This window comes from Carex rostrata, chromosome 22 (assembly GCF_964058835.1).
Source record: "Carex rostrata chromosome 22, lpCarRost1.2, whole genome shotgun sequence".
Classification (NCBI taxonomy): Eukaryota; Viridiplantae; Streptophyta; class Magnoliopsida; order Poales; family Cyperaceae; genus Carex; species Carex rostrata.
The window spans coordinates 7,503,260-7,525,202 of record NC_135939.1 but is presented as its reverse complement, the minus strand read 5'-3'; the positions used below and the strand labels follow the sequence as shown (position 1 = coordinate 7,525,202).

The 21,943-nt window shown below is 34.8% G+C and overlaps 3 protein-coding genes across 3 annotated transcripts; 1 reads left to right on the top strand and 2 right to left on the bottom strand.

The window, feature by feature from the left end:
* Positions 1–1,400: 1,400 nt before the first annotated feature.
* On the top strand, positions 1,401–7,281 carry HCF164 (Thioredoxin superfamily protein). Its single transcript, XM_078323788.1, has 6 exons — positions 1,401–1,590; positions 4,597–4,857; positions 5,031–5,246; positions 5,369–5,472; positions 5,978–6,297; positions 6,969–7,281. Exons 2-5 carry the CDS (start codon positions 4,669–4,671, stop codon positions 6,258–6,260), a joined length of 792 nt encoding a protein of 263 aa, XP_078179914.1. The 5' UTR covers positions 1,401–1,590; positions 4,597–4,668; the 3' UTR covers positions 6,261–6,297; positions 6,969–7,281.
* Positions 7,282–8,663: 1,382 nt separating this feature from the next.
* Positions 8,664–10,929, bottom strand: AOS (allene oxide synthase). The gene is made up of 2 exons (XM_078324002.1): positions 9,524–10,929; positions 8,664–9,262 (listed from the first exon to the last, which is right to left on the bottom strand). The coding sequence occupies exons 1-2, from the start codon at positions 10,765–10,767 to the stop codon at positions 8,959–8,961; spliced, it is 1,548 nt and encodes a 515-aa protein (XP_078180128.1). The 5' UTR covers positions 10,768–10,929; the 3' UTR covers positions 8,664–8,958.
* Positions 10,930–17,425: 6,496 nt separating this feature from the next.
* Positions 17,426–21,760, bottom strand: LOC144574332 (clast3-like protein). Its single transcript, XM_078324276.1, has 7 exons — positions 21,558–21,760; positions 21,288–21,453; positions 20,779–20,837; positions 20,562–20,680; positions 19,385–19,625; positions 17,976–18,099; positions 17,426–17,863 (listed from the first exon to the last, which is right to left on the bottom strand). Exons 1-7 carry the CDS (start codon positions 21,618–21,620, stop codon positions 17,787–17,789), a joined length of 849 nt encoding a protein of 282 aa, XP_078180402.1. The 5' UTR covers positions 21,621–21,760; the 3' UTR covers positions 17,426–17,786.
* Between the last annotated feature and the right edge of the window lie 183 nt (positions 21,761–21,943).

The window sequence follows — 21,943 nt, the reverse complement described above, 5'->3', positions numbered from 1 at the left end:
GTTACCGCATGTTCGCGCATAACCGTCTCAATTCACAAATATCTTTTTTTTTTAAAAACCGGATAGTAGCTATAAGGAAAAAAATAAATAAATAAAATACAATCTATTACCGGTACTGTACCTCCAAACGTACCGGTACCCATACCACCCTCAAAATTAAAACTGCCAATAAAAAAACAAAAAATTCAGAATAACATCCCTAAACACACCTAATATTATATCTATCATATCTTGTATTGCTCTTCTGGCCCACTCCATCCACCGTCAGCTCCAAAGGGAAAAATGCAGAAATTGCAAAAACCCCCCTAGAAACATCTAAAATTCATCAAGCATATTTCAACCAAAATTTGTAGATATAATTGCTTCCTTTGAGTCAACAGTGCTTCGTCCACATCTGTACAGCATGCATGGCTTGATTTGCTAGTACTCTTGGGTCGACCTTGTCGTCATCAAAAATAAATTTGTTTCGATTCCTCCATATATGCCAACATCCTGCAAAGAAGAAAGAACCCCACGTTTTGTAGGATACTCGGTTTCTGCATACTCTGCGTGAATTAGTGAGTGTATTATGAATCGTATCTCCACTATCCATAATTCTGAAACCGGCTTTGACATAAAATATATGCCAGAATATCATTGCTTCATTACATTGGAAAAACAGATGTAGAGCCGTCTCCATGGCATCTGTTTGACAAAGTGCACATTTGAGATCACATTGAAATCCCCTTCTAGACATTTTCTCATGAGTCAATAGTTTGTCATGAATGCAAAGGAAAGCAAATACTCTCACTGTTGGGGGTATTTTGAGTTTCCAAACAAATCGGAACTGGCATGGTGACCTCCCTTCTGTAATCATCATATCATAGAATGATTTTGCAGAATACTCATGAGTACTATTCCAACGCCATAGAATCATGTCTTCTGCTTCACCATTTAGGATACTGCTATCTTGTAATCCTTGTTGAACGGCCATATGCAAAGACCATTTTCGGTTAGCTGGTACCGGATTGCCGCTTTCTGCCATGATTGAAGAAGACCAATCACTCCTCTCATTCAGACCTAACCTAACCAAAATATGTCAGATCTCAAAGGAACCCAACACTATTTGAATTCAATTTGTACTAAATTTGTGTAATTAGAAAGAAAAATAAAAGAGCAAAATATAGGTAACTTGTAAACTTGGACAGAAAGAAACTTTGGTTTTTGATATATATATTTTTTTACATCCTACAAACAGCGTGACTTATATTTAATTTGCATAACAGTAATTCTCCAGTTACTAATTAAATGGACTCTCCATTAAACTGAACTAACAGAGTTCAAACTAGAAATTAAACACAGCCCAATAACAAAATCATGACAAAATTAAACACAGCCCATTAACCTATGCTATGAGAAACCCCACCGATCAGATTTATCTCTTTGTTTGGTAGAAGTAGAACCCAATTTTTCCTTCAGATCGTGACAAAATCACAGCCGTCTCTTCTCCAGAATCGATCGCCTCTCCCTCCTCCGGTGCCTCTCAAGCGGCTCCTCTCCACTGTCCGCCGTCGCCTCTCTCCTCCCAGCGCATCACCGTCTCTTCTCCAGGTATTTCACTGAATTGAATTGGTTTAGCGATTCTGTCACTAGATTTGGATTGTTTGGTTTAGCGATTCTGTAACTGAGGCTTAATATTTCATCTTTTTTTCCTTTTAATTTGCATTCTCGTCTGTCTGAACTTTATAGCAATGTTATCAGAACCAGACCGGACATCGAACCGCTAAAGCTTTGGTTCAACGGTTCACTGGTCAGACCGATGGTTCAACCGGTTTAATTGCTAGTTTTCTAAAACATATGTTACCTATTATATGAAAGCCAAATTATTTATTTACTTTTATGTCTTCTAACAAATAATAATGAGAATACGTGTGTATGGTTAAATCAAACATACAGCTCTAACAAACTTTAACAAAGATTTTATAGTTCTGGATGGTATTTTTTGGGGTTCTCAAACAGCAGGTAAGATGGTATTAGTTCGGTGTTATTATATGCAACAATCATATATCAGTACAATCTTATATGCAACTACAATTCCTGCAGATACGTACGATTCACTTTGACATTGCTGGTCAATCCTTTATATGTGTACACAAGGCCTCTATTGCCCAAAATGCACTACATTCAACCCTATCCATGATGCAAGAAGACATGCCTCGTTTACCAGACTGGTACACATAACACAAACATGGTAAAAAAAACAATTTGTACAAACTAGGCGTGGTTCTTTGAATTATTTTCCTTGGTTCCTCTTAGAAAAGGTTTTTTTTTTGGGCAGAAAACGCGCCCGTAGGCTTTCATTTCAATCAGACAATGTTACAAGGTTAATGAAATGCAAAAATTAAAACACTAGTATTACATTCCAATGCCCTGTTTCCCCTTCTATTTTCAACTCCATTCTCTAAAAATAGGGTATGTGTACCCTGTGTGGTTTAACTTCTCAGTTCTACCCTTCCTCGCTAAGAGATCTGCCAAAGAGTTTTGGAATCGCGGAATGTAGAAACACTCAAACATCGATACTTCCCTGAACAATTTCCCCACCTCTAGCACCTCCTGGAAAGCTGTTCAGTCTACCCCCAATTGGCGGCTGCTATCCCTGACATGCGTTTGCCAGCTGTTGGCAATCAATCAAGAAAGTGCAAGTGGATAGTCCCTTAGATATGACATATCTTACCACTTTCAGAAAAGCGGCAGTCTCAGACTGAAGGGGGGAGCATGCGACATAGCTAGCCGAGTGGTAAGCAAGTAATTTCCCCTTCGTAAGCATGACAAATCCAATCCCACCATTCCATCCTGATCCCCACGATCCATCCACTAGACACCTGGTCTCGGCTGCCCCAATTCGATCATGATTATGCCTTGACTGATGTATCTTAGAAAATGTATTACTAATCTTTTCTATGTGGTTTATGTATGGAACTGCTATCCACTGATCTGATATTTTGACAGTAATTATCATATTGCTCGTGTGCATCAGTGTTCATTGTTTTTTAACTAAAATAAAATAATCCAAACAATGATCTGTGCCATGACTTGCATATTTAATTCATCTATGAACTTCATAATAACTTTAGATTAGAAGTTGATCTATCCAAGCGACACAGTCACTGCTTACCTCATTAATAGTTTTCAGTTTCCACACGCACATCATGGATGCTTAACTAGTTGAGTAAAAAATCAAGACCAAAAGAAAAGAAGAAATTAGAAGAAAAATCCGAATAATACTAAAGAGAAAGAATTAAAATTGTTAATCGAATCATTGGCAACTCCACTATTTTCATCTAAATCTTATTTTGGTTTTAGCATTTCATCAAACAACTTTAATGCATTAATCTATTTAATACAATCAACTTAACGATTCATCCTTTTCAAGTGCATGTTTTACAAATTCGAATTTAATGATTAGAGGATATTACTTACAATATTTGATGCCGATTCATTGGTGATTTCGTTTCAAATCTAGCCTTCAAAATGAGATTGTTCCTGTGGGCAATACACAAAAATGAACAGAAGAAACTTGAAGGAAAGAGCCAAATTGAAGGAGAAAGGGGAGCCAAGTTCACATTACCTTCCATCTATGTGTGGGAGAAAAAGTAAGAAATGGAGAATCCAAAAAATTAGAAAATACGGGAAATCAGAAATCAGCGAGAGAAAGATGTAATCTGATTTGAACCGGGGTTTTATGCGGTTTTCTTCAGCGAATTTTTAATAAAGACCGGCCGGTTATATCGGTTTTAACCGATTCTTTAACTTAGACGATAACTTAACTGAACCGAACCACACAGGTGACCGGTTCCGGTTTTTTCCGATCCAACCGGCCGGTCCGGTCCGGTTCTGATAACACTGCTTTATAGTATATAGGCGGGAAGTTTGGGTTAATCAAGTCTAAATAACCCTTGTATTGACCATTAATTTAAAGTTTAAACAAGCATATTAATTTTTAATCATGCAATTATTTCATATTTGCATCTGACATCATGCGATTCTATCACTGATTCACTGAGTGTCAATTAAATAATTGTTTTCAGAATTTTTCAAAACATGATTTTTCATATTTTTTATTTTTAAAATATTTTTTAAGACTGTTTTGAAAATTTTGAAAAAATAGTAAAAAATTCCAAAAAATATAAAATTTGGTCTCCAAGCACATTCTAGTATGGAGAACATGTTGAGTGCTTCAGATTGACCATTTGAACATTAAAAACACAACAATGACTCATAAGCATATATTCTCATATACTTATCAAAGTAGAGTAGCCAACTTCAATATATATTATGAACACATTTATAAAAGAGATACCTGATCTGTATTCGATCCGTATTAAGAAAGGAAAGAGTTTTTTTTTTTTGTTGAAGAAAAAAAAAGTTTAATACGGTCATACGGATAGAATTTTACCACTATCCGACCCGTATCCAGATCTGTTTGCGATGCGGTCTTGCGATGGCGTATGGACCGCAGCAGAGTACCCAAAAAATTTCCTAGGCACAAGCGTTCTAATTTTTAACACGTGGCACCGCAGCAGTCATTTTTTCCCTTTCTTTCTTCTTACTTGTCAGGTCTCAACTCTCCCGCGACTCCGCGCCGTGACCATTTCTTCATTCCCGTCGCTCAAACCCTTTCCCCAGACAATGGCGCACGTTGCTTCAAGCCATTTCAGCCTTCTTTCCGAGCTCCGACCGGGTCAATTCGGCCTCGCTCGGGTCAAGCCAGCTCGGCTCAGCTTCGTCCCACCTCAGCCCCAGCCCCGTCGCCTCCGCAGCTCGCATCTGCGAGCCACAACCGAGCCGGTCGAACCGCAACCAACTTCCCCTCCTACTGTAAGTTCATGATACTTTGATTGTAGTCAAAAGCTTGTCTATCAGAAAAGGGGAAAGGTAATGTTGTGTATTTACCAGTTGATTTACTCCAAGTGTAAAAGTGCAAAATCAGTACCTATTGTTGTGGGGTTTGTGAAACCTAAACCCCAATAATTTGTAAATTTCTGTTATAGGGTGAACAAAGTGCAAAACCTGATTTGACCGAAGATAAGAAGGATGAATGCTGCACAAATCAAGAGGCTGGATTTATCGAATTCCCAAATAAAGACGTAAATAGAAGAATAGCACTAGCCTCTAGCTTAGGTGCCGTAGGCCTTTTTTTTTCTTCAAGACTTGATTTTGGGGTTTCCTTAAAAGATCTAGCTGCTAATGCTGTACCTTATGAGCAGGTTTTACTCTTTGAATTTTCATCCCTTTTTTTTATTAACAATCTTCTTTATATATAATGGCTTGTGCCATCTGGTGTTGCAAATTTTTAATTAATTGAATATACATTTTTGGACATATGTAGGCTCTTAGAAATGGGAAACCTACAGTGGTTGAGTTTTATGCTGATTGGTGTGAAGTTTGCCGCGAATTAGCACCTGATGTTTACAAAATCGAAGAGCAGTATAAGTATTCCCTCATTGTAGTCCTTGTTTCGGTTTTTTTTTTTTTTTTTTTTTTTTGAGCAATAGCAAGGGTCTGCCCCCCATTTGTATATTGAGGTTCGGCTATAACTGAAAACTATCAGACATCATATATGACCATGTAAAACCAAAAAGATGTATGATACCTTAGCAACACGGTGATATTTCTATCCATCATCTAATCCAAAATTGAATGAAAGCGCTGTTCTTTCAAACCCAGGAGTGAGTGAATTCGGTGAAGTCCATTTTATTATCTGTATTGGCCAAGTTTATAATTTTGACTAAATTACAACATCTTTGATTACAGTAAATTTGTAAAATAATCCTTACCAAGATATTGCAGAAAAGCACCTATGAAGGTGCTAACCTTCAATTTCTTGATACCATAGTAATTTCATTGCAAGTATTTCATTCATTTGTCATCTGCAAAAAAGTAATCCATGTCTATTTTTGTTTTTTCATTCGTCTATTTCTTTTCTTGTTTTGTACAGGGATCGCGTTAATTTTGTAATGCTAAATGTAGACAACACAAAATGGGAGCAAGAACTAGATGAATTTGGTGTAGAGGGAATTCCGCACTTCGCATTTCTAGACAAAGAAGGGAATGAAGAGGGAAATGTGGTGGGAAAATTGCCAAGACAGTACTTCCTTGACAACATAGTTGCTCTTGCAAATGGAGAGAGCACAATACCTCATGCCAGAGTTGTTGGCCAGTTCTCCAGTGCAGAGGCACGCAAGGTTCATCAAGTTTCCGACCCTAGAAGCCACGGTTAATTGCCTATTAAGGTGTCATTTCAGATGTAAACCTGAGGTAAGGTTGATTATATAAAAGAAGATAGTAGACTATTCCATACGTCCCTTGAAGTATTACCATTTTTTGTTTATATCCCTGAAGTTTTGGATTTCTTTGGGGCCTTAAAGAATCTGATTTACCATTAAAATTTACATTTTGCATATATAAAAAGAATAATGGTAACTAGTTACAGTTGACATCAAATGAGTGAGTCATTTTGGTGCAGTATCCATCTTTAAGAAATAAAATTGACCAATTGTTATTGGACATCAATGCTGATTGTCAATAAATCGATGCAACAGATCGAAGTATGGACCAAACTGGTACAATTTTAGCACCAATGGAATTTTGAAACTTTCAAGTATATTCATACTGAAATGTTTCAATTTAGTATGCCCGCTTTCATATGGGAAAAAGTTTGACAAAATTGGAAAGTGAAAAGCATCTAGAGTTACTAATATGATTTTACATCTTTCCTCTAGTAAGAATGAAATTCAATATAGCTACAGAACTATAAATGGATTACTTCTTCTTTTTAGCAAAGTGCTTCATTTTTAACTTGTATCTCTCTATTAATATAATTTGAGGTTAAATACTTGGTTGTCATGTGCTTTAATAAGATCTTTGGGCATCCTCACTGTCATGTTCTGACACACATTCTTCAACTTGCTCATATTTTCCATGGATAGGATTGAATCTGATTGGCTGTGCAAGAAGTGAGAATTAAGCTTGTATATGTTCTATTTTGGTGGATTTGAACTCTGCCGCAATAAAGAAGCAATTCTTGTAAATGTTTTTCACTTTTTGTTCTTTTGGTTTTGTTAGGGCATGCAGGACCGCATTCTATAGGCAATAAGAATCTCTTAGTAAATAATTTCTATTAGTAACTGATTTTACTCGAGGAAATTGAAAAAGAAAACCCTCTGGAGATCCCCAGGATGCATTTACATATTGTGTGTAGGCTCATTCCAAGCAGACATTGGTTTACTAAAGGAAACAAAATGATCCAGTATTGTTGAATTTGGTTTTACACAAGGAAGAAAGTTCAATTTCCATCTGATTTCCTTGCTTTATAGCCAAACAAGATGCAAATGCTATTTTGCCCATGCAGATACTTAGGATTAGGCCTAGAGGCTTAGAATGAATATTACTATTTTACCTAGTTATTAAGAAAAGTAGAGCAAAATATTTTTTGATTATTCACAAATTGTATAATTAGGACTAGGCATAAAGGCTTAGAATGAATATTACTAATTGTATACTTTATGATTATTCACAAATTATTTTTTATTATTCACATATTTTTTATGATCCAGTATTATAATTCTTTATGAATATTAACATCAAAGGTTTAAATAGTGTTTATCGCGCCATAGCGGAATGGTTAAAAAAATGACGCTTTGTCCATATAATGCCGCTATAGTGTGAATAATGCTGCTGCTGTAGCTTTTATGAAAAGCTTGCTATGTTTTTCAGTTTACTTGAATATGACAAAAAAACCACCTATTAAGAACTGGAATATGAGAGTATGTTTGGTTGCAAAATAAGAATAGTTATAATAGTCAATTGGCTAGAAATAAGTCATAGAGTTGTTGTATTCAAAGGTCGAGAGATCGATTCCTCCTCACGACTTCGCAGCTTCTGTGAAGATTTTCAAAAAAAAAATAATAGTTATAATAACTCTTTTGCTATTTGTCTTATTAGAATAGTTAATTCTTTTTTGTAAGAACAGACTATTCTAATAAGACAAAATAGTTGAATTCACTATTTTAGTTATTTAACTCCGTTCAAACAAAGAATTAACTATTCCGAACAAAATTGTTCTAAGAATAACACATGTGTACTCCAAGCAAACATATCCTGAGAGAACTAAGAATAGCATATTTTTACTCTAACCAAACATACCCTCGAGAACTCGTACTCATCGCACTAGAACTTACTATGGTGTCTAAAATGACTCTTGATTCGACCGATTTTTTTCTTACCATCTTTAAAAAAAAAATCAAACAACCATTATTTTGAAGTAATTTCATAATTACTAGGTTCGGAGTTATTAGCGGTGCAATCAAGTTTGGTTATAAACCATGATTTTGGATGTTAGGCTTACCTATTTGAATCAATTTGAACTGAACGTACAAAAATGTCGGTTGCGCAAGTATAATCTGTGGACTTTGATAATTTAAAAAAAAAAATTCAAAAATAGTAACTATTGGGTTTATAATTTTTTTTTTCAGAAAATGATCAAAATAAGGTTTCGGCTAGACTGAACAATTTCTTAATCCAACTTTAATCGGGCCACAAACCCATTTGGACCCTAATCAAACGATTGAAAACAAAATGAATCCATATCCGAAGCATCGAAACCTGGCCCAAATTAAAATATATAATATGAAGAGCGACTTTTTATAAAACGGAAGACAATTTGTTACACAGGAATCGCCTCACAACAAATTTATTTTGCAAAACAAGAAATCCACCGACAAGCCGAAAATTTAATATGAAAGAAACAGAGAATCTACACTCTTTCCACGTACAAGCTGTGCCAACTGATAAAAAATTTACCAGAAAATCAGCTACTCCTAATCCCTGACGAGCTAGAAGTCATACCTACCAAAATTTTAACATAATTCTCAGCACCAGCACCAGCACTAGCTCAAGTCACAAGCCATGTAGTCTCCCTTAGAAGGTGGCTTTCTGGAGGGATGTGACCTTGACCGATGAGCCGAGAGGTGAACTACCGACCTCGATCTCGAATGAATCGTACCGCAAAAACACCTCCACCACCAGCAATCTTGCAATCAGCACCACAAAATCTTTGCCAGCACACTGCTTGTTATCTACCGTAGGGGACTCTGTCTCGGGCCCGTTCGACCACATTACGTACTTTAACAATTTCTCGCCTTCCTCCCCTACAAACCGATCCGGCACAAATTCCTCAGCCCGGTCAAATACCCTCGGATCCTTCGTGGCCATTGGTTGATACCTGTTGCAAACAAATGAAACATAAATAACAGATTTTTAAGTGGCAATATGTGTGCTGTGACAGACAGATTACATTTTAGTGAGCATGATGTGATATTATTTCTAAAAATGGGAGCCGGGTCAGTCTACAAATTAGTCAGATTTTTTATCACATTCTTAAAAAGCATGTTGGACTGACCCAAATTCAGCAAACAAGGTAAAATTAATACTGAATATAAGTATATATATAGCAATAAAAATGTTATTTTTTTTTTGTTCTTACCCAAACAACATTTCTCCTGCTTTAACTTCATAACCTGCATCGTGGCTTTGTATCACCATGTCGTGTTTGGCTCGGCCATACTGCATCGCCACAGGCGGTTCAATTCTAAGAGCTTCGTATACTACCGACTTGGTTAATGGCATTAATTCTTCGATGGCACGCATAGTGACAACCCCTCCTGAGTCACGCACAGCGGATCGGATTTCCTGTGCCAACTTCCCATGGAGAATTCCACCAGCCCGTCCAATACTTTTGATCAAATTGGGAAATAAGATTTTCAAACCACCAAATGTATTGAAACAAATTGCGAAAACAAGGTTATGAATTGCCTCGTCCTGTGAAATGCCAAGTCGGTTGGCTTCATCCAGGACTGGCCCGGCTGATTCCCTAAAGAACTCAACTAGCCGATTATAATCAGATTTAACCAATGCAGGGGGCAACCTAAATGAATGTAACAGTAAATCTTCTAGGTATGGTGGTAAACCGAGTGTGAGCAAAGGACCGAGGTTGAACAATACCCATTTAGAGATCAATTTCGGTGCATCTCGCCCGATCTTGGTTTCGGCCGGGTTTACACCGAACAATGCTCCGGCTAGATAATCAAAAGCTGCTAGATCATTCAAACCGCCAAAATCAGCCTTTCCCTTTTTCGCTAACTCTTCCTCAAGATTCTCAAAGAGAGAACCATAGGTGCTACGAAATTGTGGTATGATCTCCGACCGACGTGATGCAAGGAGGAAGAAGAGGAGCTTCTTCAATGGAGCATGGTGCGGTTCTGATGGATCAAGGTATGATAAAACACGAAACCCTCCAGTCAAATCAGTCGATGGCATGTACGTACCAGTAAAAAGATCCCGTTTTTCTACAAGTGAGGTGTCAAAGAGAACTTGAAAGCTAGCGGCATCTAGTAAGGCAATGACACGTGGGTCCTTGGCAACAGAAGGGCCAGGTGGCATGTTGACACGAAGCACAGTTGAACCATGCTTCCTTATCCGAGACTTGAAAAAATCATCCCGACCTTCAAAATAGAAGTAGTTGAGGCGATCGCGTAAAGGACCGATCAGAGGCAACCCGTAATCACCTGGTATCTTACGGATCGGAACAGAAGTCTTTGATTTTGTGACGAGGGATTGGGATTTCTCGGATAAAGAAGCAGTGATGATGATTCTACTAGTATTGCGATTTGTGCGGGGATTGAGAGAAGCTGTTGAGAGAGGAGAGAAGGTGAGAGAGGTTGCAGCCATGGTTGGTGATCGATCTGTTTGGTGTTGTGTTTGGAATTTGATCTGATGGTACCACTAGTAAGAGAGCAGAGCATATAAGGGAGATTTAGAAGGCGACTTGTCGGTAGTCGTCGAGGAAAGTCAGGGTACGCGTGCGGGAGACTTGTATTAAATTTCACACTACTACATATTAATCTTGCCCGCATAGGGCAGCCCGTGCCCTGCCCGCTCGTGCTCGGATATAGGTCGGGTAAACGGGTACACGGGTACACGGGTACGGGCAAAAAAAAGACCGGTCACGATTTTTTGGGCAAATACCTGACCATACCCGTATCCGACTATATCCGTATCTGACATTATCCCTACCCGCGTACCCGTATACCCGACTCACTTTAATTCAAAATCCAATTTTGAAAACTCCCTCCACCCGGTTGAATAATGATGCATGTAGTTTGATTGATACACGGTTCTTAATAAAAACATGTGCTAAACGAAAATTCAAGTATCAAGGGAGACTAAAATTTAAATTAAATTGTATAAACTATAAAGAGAGGTGTTGAATCAGCTCTAACCGAAAAAAAAATATTGGTCTTTTAGCATTTAAGATTATATGTGTCCTGATAATTCAAATTAGGTATTAAAAAAGATAAACACAAGACCTTGATATATAATATCAAGGCCGACATTTTTATTTTTACTCAATTAAAAAATTATTTTAATAATAATAACTAAGGTTTATCAAAAATTTAAAAAATACCCAACCCGTGGAAAAATTCCACGGGCCCAATTTATTTATTTTTTATTTTTTAAAAAACAGAAATTTGTATTTATTTTTTATTTTTGTATTGAAATATTAGAAATATTGGATATATTTCTTTGAAAATAGATGGAATACAATATAATTTGATTTATTAGAAAGACTGCAACAAATAACCCGGATCAATATTTTTCAGGTCGGATTTTTCGCAGCTGTAAGAAAAATTAATATATTTCTTTATGTGTTATTGGAAAAAAATAAAAATGCTTAGATTCCGAGTTATTGATCCCGGTTCAAAAGTCACTTCTATGTAATCTAGAAAATATTATGATCTTTCTAGTACATTTAATTTATTAAAAGTTATATCTATTTTGAAAAAAACAAAAACTTTAATTTATTTAATGATTATTATTCAAAAATAATTCTCAAAATAGATAAAACTTTTAATAAATTAAATGTACTAGAAAGATCATAATATTTTCTAGATTACATAGAAGTGACTTTTGAACCGGGATCAATAACTCGGAATCTAAGCATTTTTATTTTTTTCCAATAACACAAAGAAATATATTAATTTTTCTTACAGCCGCGAAAAATCCGACCTGAAAAATATTGATCCGGGTTATTTGTTGCAGTCTTTCTAATAAATCAAATTATATTGTATTCCATCTATTTTCAAAGAAATATATCCAATATTTCTAATATTTCAATACAAAAAATAAAAAATAAATACAAATTTCTGTTTTTTAAAAAAATAAAAATAAATAAATTGGGCCCGTGGAATTTTTCCACGGGTTGGGTATTTTTAAAATTTTTGATAAACCTTGGTTATTATTATTAAAATAATTTTTTAATTGGGTAAAAATAAAAATGTCGGATATCAAGGTTCTAAATAGCGATTATAGCGGCATAGCGGGGAGACAAAAAAAAAAAACTATTACAAATAGCGTAGCTATAGCGAAAGCTATCGTATATAGCGATTTTCTCTTTTCAAATTTTATATTCTATATTTCTACTAATTATCAACATAATTAATATTAAAAAATTAATGTAACAACTAAATAACAACTAATAACAACCGTATTATACTTAGCCGAATAAACATACAAATTTTCGCAAGAATAATTTTCATATATAAGTTACAAATTTTATTTATGTAGGAATTATAAAAATGTGACTTGATAATTTTATGTATATATATATATGAGTAGAACTAGGGTGCTCTTAAGCTCACCAAAGTTTTGGTGAGCTTAACTCTAAAACTTATTAAATCTATTTCAAATGACGAATCCGAACCGTTGAAACCCGCCTACCTTACGTGTGATGCATCTACATGTGAAATTTTTAAACATTCGAATTAATTTAGTATAAAGTCAAGCGGTCAAAAAACGTTCAAAAATGAATGCACTAAAATTAATTTATTAACCTTCTAATTTTGACCGCTTGACTTTATACTAAATTAATTCGAATGTTTAAAAATTTCATATGTAGATGCATCACACGTAAGGTAGGCGGATTTCAACGGTTCGGATTCGTCATTTGAAATTGATTTTATGAGTTTTAGAGTTAAGATCACCAAAACTTTGGTGAGCTTAAGAGCACCCTAGTTCTACTATATATATATATATATATATATATATATGAGATGGGCTACGGTGAGTTGCGAAGTAAAGCGACTATTTTACTTCACGCTCATATTTTGCGATTTTTAAGTTCAAAACATCGATCCGAACCATTCATCTTGTTCTCCATATTGAAATGTGCTTGGAGACCAAATTTTACATTTTTTGAAATTTTTTTACTATTTATTAAGCAATTTTGAAAGTCGCTGATCTGATGGTCCAGAAAATTTTACTGTTTTTTACTGTTCACAGCAAAACAACAATTTTAAAAAATGCTTAATAAATAGTAAAAAAATTCCAAAAAATATAAAATTTTGTCTCCAAGCACATTTCAATATGGATTAAACATCTAACGGTTCGGATCGGTCGTTTGGACTTTCAAAATAAAAATACGGCGTGAAATAGAAACGCGTTTTACTTCGCAACTCACCGTAGCCCACCTCTCTATATATATATATATAGATGGGCTATGGTGCATTGCAATGCATGGAAGGGTTTGTGCATTGGACCATAAATATAAAATTCAAAATCCAAATGGCCGATCCAAACCGTTCATCTTGTTCTCCATATTAATATGTGCTTGGAAACCAAATTTTACATTTTTCTGAATTTTTTTACTATTTATTAAGTATTTTACAAAATTGTTGATCCAACGGTGGCTTAACAAAACAGTAAAATCAGCAGTCACCGTTGGATCAATAATTTTGTAAAATATTTAATAAATAGTAAAAAAATTCAGAAAAATGTAAAATTTGGTCTCCAAGCACATATTAATATGGAGAACAAGATGAATGGTTTGGATCGGCCATTTGGATTTTGAATTTTATATTTATGGTGCAATGCACAAACCTCTCCATGCATTGCAATGCACCATAGCCCATCTCTCTCTATATATATATATACTATTTGATATTGAACTATTCAGATTTTAAAAGTCGAATTATAAACACGTAATAATATTTATACGACACTGTTAGAAAAAAAAACAAAAAAAAAAACGAACCGGACCGGACCACCCTGCCCCTCAAGGGTACAACGGCGGGTATAGGACGGGCAGGGCACGGTTTTTGAAAAAAATATCCGAGATACCCGTGTCCGACCTCTACCCGTGCCCGTGTCCAGGTATGCCCGGCCCGCCCTGCCCCTGCCCGAGATTAATACACTGTCTACAAGAAGAGTGGAAACAGCAAAATGGAAAGGAACGATGCTTTGGGTTTCTTTATGGGGGCGGCGTAAAAGCGTCGTTATTTTTCTTTCACATCTGCATATATAACACGTGTAAATTTGAGTATGATGAGATGGAAAAAGGAACAAGAAAATGAGGCTGTCAGTGTCATGTATGGAGTATGGACCACCAAAATTAGCAATTTTCTATTCGTCTCAACCCCACTCGTTTATCTTATAAGATTATAATAATCTGTCACGTGGATACATTTTAGTGGGAAATGGTGTAGGAAAAAAAATGTGAAAATTTAGACCATCCGAACGGGGCTCCGGAAATTAAATTGGAATTGGAATTGGAATTGGCCCAATTCTCACCCATTCCCACAGGAAATGGAAATGAGGCAGCCGAACAGGACCTAGGTTTTCATATTTTACTAAATATTTTATGTATAGTTCACATACATGATAGATTTTTTATTAGATGGACAAGCTTGAGAAATTTTTATTACTAAACATTTTACTTATGTATTTGTGCTTCTACCAATGAAGTTGTAGAAGAATGAAAAAAAGAATAAGACAGTTAAGGACAACTTGAATATTTTCAAATTTGATTTAAATTTTTTTTTATGATTTGAATGCACTGTAATTGTGAGCTTTCAGTTTCTCTATAAAAGATTATATATTTATGATATAACAATTGCTCTTACTAAAACATAGCATTTTTTTTTTATGAAGAATAGTGGAGTAATCCACCGATTTCATTAAGAAATCTCAAAAGCACTTGATGGGTACCTAAAATGAGTACCAGAATCAAATATAACCATACATCAGTTCTTTACATGCATATCTAAAACATAGCACATTAAAGTTTAAAATAAAGTTGAGGGGATTCAAATGTCTTCATTTTTTGTGCCTCCATTATGTCTTTATTTTCAAATTGAGGTAGGTAAGTGTTTACTTCTGGATTTGAATTTTTTAATTTGATCCAGTACTAATTGTTCAATGTGCCTATTCCTGATTCGATGCAGTACCTATCCTTGGTTCAAGTTAGTTCAATTCTTGAACCGATTTCTTCTTGAGTTTTGGTCAATTATGTATATTTCATTTTTTTTCGGATACGCGATACTCTATTTTGTAAATAGAACGAAAGAGAATATGAGAACAAGAAAGATTTGAATGTGGAATATATTATTACAATTTTAAGAAATGGATTGGCCGAACTTTTTGTGCCTTTTATTATTCAACACTTATATTTCGGTTAAATTTTTATCTAAATTTTGACTTTAATTTGCTAATTGGCTAAGAACAGCCCCACTTTGAATTGTGCCAAACGAATTTTTAATTAGCTTACTAAAAATATTTCAATACCGTGTCACTTGATTTTATGATTATAACAGATTTTATAATAAACATAGTTATAAGAATGGAGTTGTAATTATGTACCCGATAAATTAATGGATTTGAACCTGATTAGTGCCCTACCCTGCTTCAAGTGGGTCATATAATTCATTCCAGATCTTCTCATATAGGATTCAAATTATAAGCATTAAATATAAATGGAGATTAACCATATAAAATTTTCATACTGTGTATGGAATCAATTTTACAATATCAATAATATTTTACTTTGAACTATGTATAAAGTCATGTATAATTACAAAAAAAAAAAAAAAAAATGAAGATGAATTAATCTCCACTTAACTTATATTCACCTTTGTTCTTATTTGTAAAAATTTTGCAAGTCCCATGTCATGAGCATGATTCAGATATTAGCGGGTGAGTATCCCCCTACCCTACTGTATAGAATAATTTCCAGCCAAGTCAAAATTATTTTGATACCTATTTAAATTATAAGGAGGGAGTCTTCTTTAAGATTTGTGCTAGATTAATACGGATGATGCAAAATTCATTCTACACGGTAAGGTAGTAGGGCTGGGCAAAAAGGCTCGAACTCGTAACTCGCTCATTTACAGCTCGTTTAACTCGGCTCATTTACAATTCGAGTTGGCCAACTCGTTTAATAAATGAGCTGAGTTCGAGTTGGCCCCACCTCACTCATTTATAACTCGAGTTACATAAAGTTAGATAGTATTGGTCACAATAAATTCCAAAATAATTAAATCCGAATCTCTAGACTGTTATTTGTGCTTTGAGATTCGTGCAAAATATGTTTGAACTTGTGTTGTAATACTATCATTGGTTAAACGAGTTGTGAGCCAACTCGAGTTAATAACGAGCTGAGTTTGAACTTGTGTTGTAATACTATCACTGGTTAAACGAGTTGTGAGCCAACTCGAGTTGATAACGAGCTGAGTTCGAGTTGACTTTACAACTCGTTATTATTATCTCAGCTCGAGTTGGCTCGCTCGTTTATTAAACGAGCCGAGTTCGAGTTAGGAGTAACTCGCTCAAACTCAGCTCATTTACAGCCCTTAGGTAGTGTACTATCTATAAGATAAAATCCCCTATCAGACTGCTTTCTGAGTTAATTAATAGCGTGTGGATTTCGATGAACAGTTCAGTCTGAACTATTTCCGTCCTTATCCAAAACGAGTTTTAAATGCTTAAGTTAGCTCCTTTTCTTTAACCCCACAAATTCCTTTTTTTCCTCCTCACTTGAAAATCTTAATACGAGCCTGCAAAATCATAGAAGCAACAGTAATTATAAAAGAATATATGGATTACAGAGTAGAACTAGGGTGTTTCTAAGTTCACCCAAAACCTTTTTTATGAACTCTAAAACCTATTCGGTTGGTTTTAAATGACGAATTTGAACTATTAAATTCCGTCTACCTTACAAGTGATGTGTCTACATGTTAAAATTTTAAATTTAAATTAATTTTATATAGAGTTCAGTGGTAAAAAAAAAAGTTCAAAAAATAAATACATTAAAATTAATTTATAAACATTTTAATTTTGACTGCTTGACTTTATACTAAATTAATTGTACAAAAACTTACACGAAAAAGGAGTGGTCATAATCGTATGAGCACATTTGAAGGGAGAAAATTATTAGATTTTTTTTTATAGAAGTTGGGTAATCGGCTCTTAATATAAACAATTTTGTGGTCTTAGTGATTTTGTATACAGTATGACCACCCAATGAACCATACAAAATTAATGTCATAGTCGTTGGTACGGTTCTGCATAGGAAGTTCTTTTATTTTCCTCCTTTTTAGTGAATTTCCATAGCGAGTTGGCAATATAGCACACTGTTTAACATGTCACATATTCGTTTGAAAGACGAAAAAAATATTCTAAACGAGGAAAACGGATTGTGGCTACTTAATGGAAGCATCTACCTATCCCTAATTCCCTATCATATCATAATCAAGCACCTGCTCAAAAGTACCCGGGACCCTATTACAAATTATGAAATTATGCAATTTTTCTATCTAGCTTTCCACGTGGCTCAATCAATTATGATGCAAAAATAATGTGTTTATCCTTCCTCACGTTGCTACTTGCTAGTTGGTACCAGCAATAATTATGGTGGTCTAGAACAGAGTCATGTCAGGAGGTGGGCCATATACTGATTTCCATGAGAGCGGGATCATCCATCCACCTTCGTTTCCTGATATATATAATACATCAATTGAACTTCATTTTAAAATGTACTTCTTTAGGTTTTTCTGTGATCTGTACAAGTTCTAAGCAAATGGAAAATTCAAAATAGTAAAGTGTACCATGAAAATTCTCAGGATTTAGACCAAGAAGCTTGCAAGCTGCATGGGCTAACTGAAAGGAGTCTGAAATATTATCCCCTTCTGAGCAGTAGCACAGCAAGCAGGTTACTTTCAGTCCCTTTGCCTGCCCAAAGCCGATAAATTTCATGTCAGAATAATATAAATAAAGAGGTTTTTGAGTTGCAAGATTGATGGACCGCGCAGAGATTCCCTAATTATCATCATAAAAACCTATATATATATATGAGGAGGGTTCCAATGCCTCATTTTTTTCATACCTCATCATACCTCATATTTTATATTTTCGTTTTCAAAGTTCAAATTGTCGATCCGAACCGTTTAACAAAATATTTATACTAAAATATGCATGGAGATCAAATTTTATATTTTTTGGAATTTTTTTGCTATTTTTTAAGATAGGTACAAAATCACTGTTTTTGAACCGTTCAAAAAACAATGATTTTCTCCCCATCTTAAAAAATAGCAAAAAAATTCCAAAAAATATAAAATTTCATCTCTAACCATATTTTAGTATGGATATCATGTTGAACGGTTCGGATCGACAATTTAGACTTTGAATATGAAGAAAATGAAGATATAAAATATGAGGTATAAAAAAAAAATGAGGCATTGGAACCCTCCTCTATATATATATATATATATTTTTTTTTTTTTTCAATTTTTGCCGGTTTAAAGTGTGAAGTTCAATTGAGGTACTTGCTGCTACAAAATAAATGTACATACCAGAAGTGAGAAAATGACCAACATTGTATAACTGAGAAAATTCTTGGGATATTCTGTTTTCTGTTGCAAACCAAACTTTAACCTAATTTGAGTTGAACTGAGATCAATTACTCAAATAAGGCCGTAGTATTTACCACTTTTGAAGCAAGAAAAGCGTGCCCAAAAAAATAAATTTAATAAATAAATAATGAACTATTAGTGGAGGAACAAAAGAGAATAGATGCCAAATTAGTAAATTAGATTAATTGAGCGTGCAATCTTTTTATACCTCTACAATGAATACCTCCGGTCATCTTTTGGCATTCCTAAAGGTTTTGAGGTTCCAACTGATCTCAACATCTCATTTTTTTTGTACCAAATATAAAAGCACATGTTGGCACCAGGTAAGTTTTCATACAGATGAGACCACAAATTTAAGCTTAAGAAAGGCTTAATTCTCCAATAAAGAGCTCAACTGGTACTAAACCATGACACGCTATCACTCACACCCCCAAAATAAGTAATAAACTAAAAAGTGAAAGCATAAAAAGTTAAAAATTATCCAATCTTCAGGCCCTAGCCTTGTCTGCCATATAAAAGAATCCACACTTTTAGCTTTTACTGCTATATAGGCTCTAGTCAGTTGCCGGCCAAAAGTTAATCCTGTTCCTTAATGCATAATGTACCTTGAGACAAGTAAACAGCGCAGAGAAAGGCAAGCTAGCATAATAGTCACTCTCAGTAAATTCCTCTTCATCAGTCATAAGTTCTTCATCATCGGAAGAAGCTCCTCCTGCCAGAGATTCGAGATATTTCCACCGCCTCTGACAAGGGTCATATTTGTCTAGTTTTTTCCACCCCAGTTTTTCACAGTCTTGGTTTGATCCATCATCACTTACACTTGAAAGGTAATATATCTGCAAATCACTGTAATATACAAACAGCACAAATTCAAAAATAATGCACAAAAACACTGCTCAACTTCAAACAAAATTAGGGCATGAGTTTGAGAGGAAAAGAGATAGCAAATAGGTGAAAAAGAAGGAATCGTTAAAGATTAGATTCAATTCAAAATTAGGAACTAAGATGGAAACCGTCATCATGACTGTTACGAATTACGAGCACCAAACAATTACAGTTTTACCTTGCATTATAAAATGAAGGCAAAGTGATTTTTCTTTATTTTAAATTGCACAGACAAATTAAGGCCATCCTACTTTTTTATTTTTCATTTTTCTGCAAATTACACAACAGAAAAATTATAACTGGTAAAACAAAATGTGTCCACTGTTATTTTTTCCATATCTGAAAAGTACTCTTTCATCTTAAAATGTGCACTGTGACAAGAAATATATTTAAAATTGAGGAATAATGATATAAGGAAAAACATAACTTGACGATACTGACAACAGGTAGAAATCAAGTTTAACTTCAAAATCCAAAACTGTAGGTATGATCTGGTTATCACGTCTATAAAAAAGGATGAGTTTCGGTGCATGTTTTACAGTTCATTGAACAATTTGAGTTTTTCCAAAAGTTTACAATAGACAACCCTTGATGATTTATTATCAAGCAATACTTAAATTGGATGAAATTTGTTTGGTAGGTCATCCATATGTCAAACAACACACCTATAAACTTGTCAATTTTTGTTTTTCAATTTTATTTGGATTGAATTTATAAACATCTTCAAGATTGGCAAAAAAATCAATTGTCAAATGATTCCTCTTTAAAGCTTCAAAAAGAGTTAAACAGAAAACACAAAGTTTCTCATCTTCTATTTTCTGTTTGAAAATTTATTCGACATTGCAAACCTTACAAATAAAAAACATCACATTTCATGAACGATGAACCATCCCATACCTGGATGCATCAATTCGTTTCCTTCTACCAGAATCTAAGCTTGAAAGAATCAAAACATGCTTCTTTCCAATGCTATGTATAAAGTCCGCCATATTCCTCGCAAATGAAATCATCATCCCCTAAATATTTCTTGATTAGGTAGGTATAGAATTTAAAATTTGAAAGAAATGAAATTTCACATCAGGTTTGGAAAGCTGATGTGCACATATTATAATACCTTAATAACAGGAGATCTCTGCTGGATAAGCGTCAATCCATGTAATGCAGATTCATATGCTACATTTAAGTTATGTTATCAGAAATCATTGAACAATGTCACATGTATAATGTAGACTATATTTTAGAAAATATATGTACTTTCCTTTCTCTCTCGGCATTTTTAGAAAATAAAAATACATAGTTTCCTCTTTCTCCAAGCAATTTCTTGCGTTTTTTCATAAACCTTTTACACATTTAAAGAATAGCAATTTGCTTCACAAATAGCAAAACTTTTGCAAATCAATTGGATCTGAACATTCTACAACAAACATTTTAAATCATAGGATGGTACTCTATAGTCTATACCAAGTACTGCTCAAATAAACACTTGACAAACTAGAATATGCATCTAAACTAGCGAGTTCCATATGAATTAGCATTAGACTTGCAAAACAAGTCACACACGGACTAGATTAGAACACAAAATAATATAGGAAAAAATGATAGCATCATGGATGAAAGAGGAACCTTCTAAAGAAAGGGAGAGATCGCCTTGAGGAACGGGGGCAAAAGCGTCATTTCCAACGCAGGGAAGAATCGACGACTCGTCCAAGTAACCTACTCTCTTCGCTCTAACAGACGAGATCAACAAATCAGTGGCGAATTGCCCCACATTACCAATCGAGAGAGCTGGCTATAAAAGAGGAACGAGCAAAAAAAAAAGTAAATAAAAAGGAAACTTTTGAGCAAGTGCGATTAAGATCTATATATATATATATTTTCAAAATAGTTTCTGACCAGGAGAAGTGTGGGGCAATCAGGGGAGAAGCTCTGTCCTTCTTCTTCGGCGGCGAATTCCATCTCAAAAAATCTTATTATCACTGGATTTATTACTTGCGCGCGCGCTCTTTCTCAATTCCTCCTCATCACTCTTTCGCAGTCGGCCGAGGGAGAAGAGATGAAAATATGGCGACGTAAAGGATGGTTAAAAAATGGGCTACAAGCCTAGACACGTTGCTACTTTGGGCTTTTCAAGGCCCAATAACTAAAGCCCAGTATGGTGTGTACATATTGTTTCTTAATAGAAAACATTCAGTTGTACTAGTCAAACTCACCTTAACAGCATTACCACTACATTACACATTACATACATGCAGACAATTAAACTATCAAGAGGGGTCCTC

Coding starts and splice junctions, on each gene's coding strand:
- AOS (XM_078324002.1), bottom strand. CDS start 10,767: ATGGCTGCAACCTCTCTCACCTTCTCTCCTCTCTCAACAGCTTCTCTC. Junction 9,263..9,523: donor GCAGGAGAAATGTTGTTTGG/GTAAGAACAAAA, acceptor TGTTTGCAACAG/GTATCAACCAATGGCCACGA.
- HCF164 (XM_078323788.1), top strand. CDS start 4,669: ATGGCGCACGTTGCTTCAAGCCATTTCAGCCTTCTTTCCGAGCTCCGA. Junction 4,858..5,030: donor AACCAACTTCCCCTCCTACT/GTAAGTTCATGA, acceptor TTTCTGTTATAG/GGTGAACAAAGTGCAAAACC. Junction 5,247..5,368: donor ATGCTGTACCTTATGAGCAG/GTTTTACTCTTT, acceptor GGACATATGTAG/GCTCTTAGAAATGGGAAACC.
- LOC144574332 (XM_078324276.1), bottom strand. CDS start 21,620: ATGGAATTCGCCGCCGAAGAAGAAGGACAGAGCTTCTCCCCTGATTGC. Junction 21,454..21,557: donor ATTGCCCCACACTTCTCCTG/GTCAGAAACTAT, acceptor CCTCTTTTATAG/CCAGCTCTCTCGATTGGTAA. Junction 17,864..17,975: donor AAATCCTGAGAATTTTCATG/GTACACTTTACT, acceptor TATATATATCAG/GAAACGAAGGTGGATGGATG.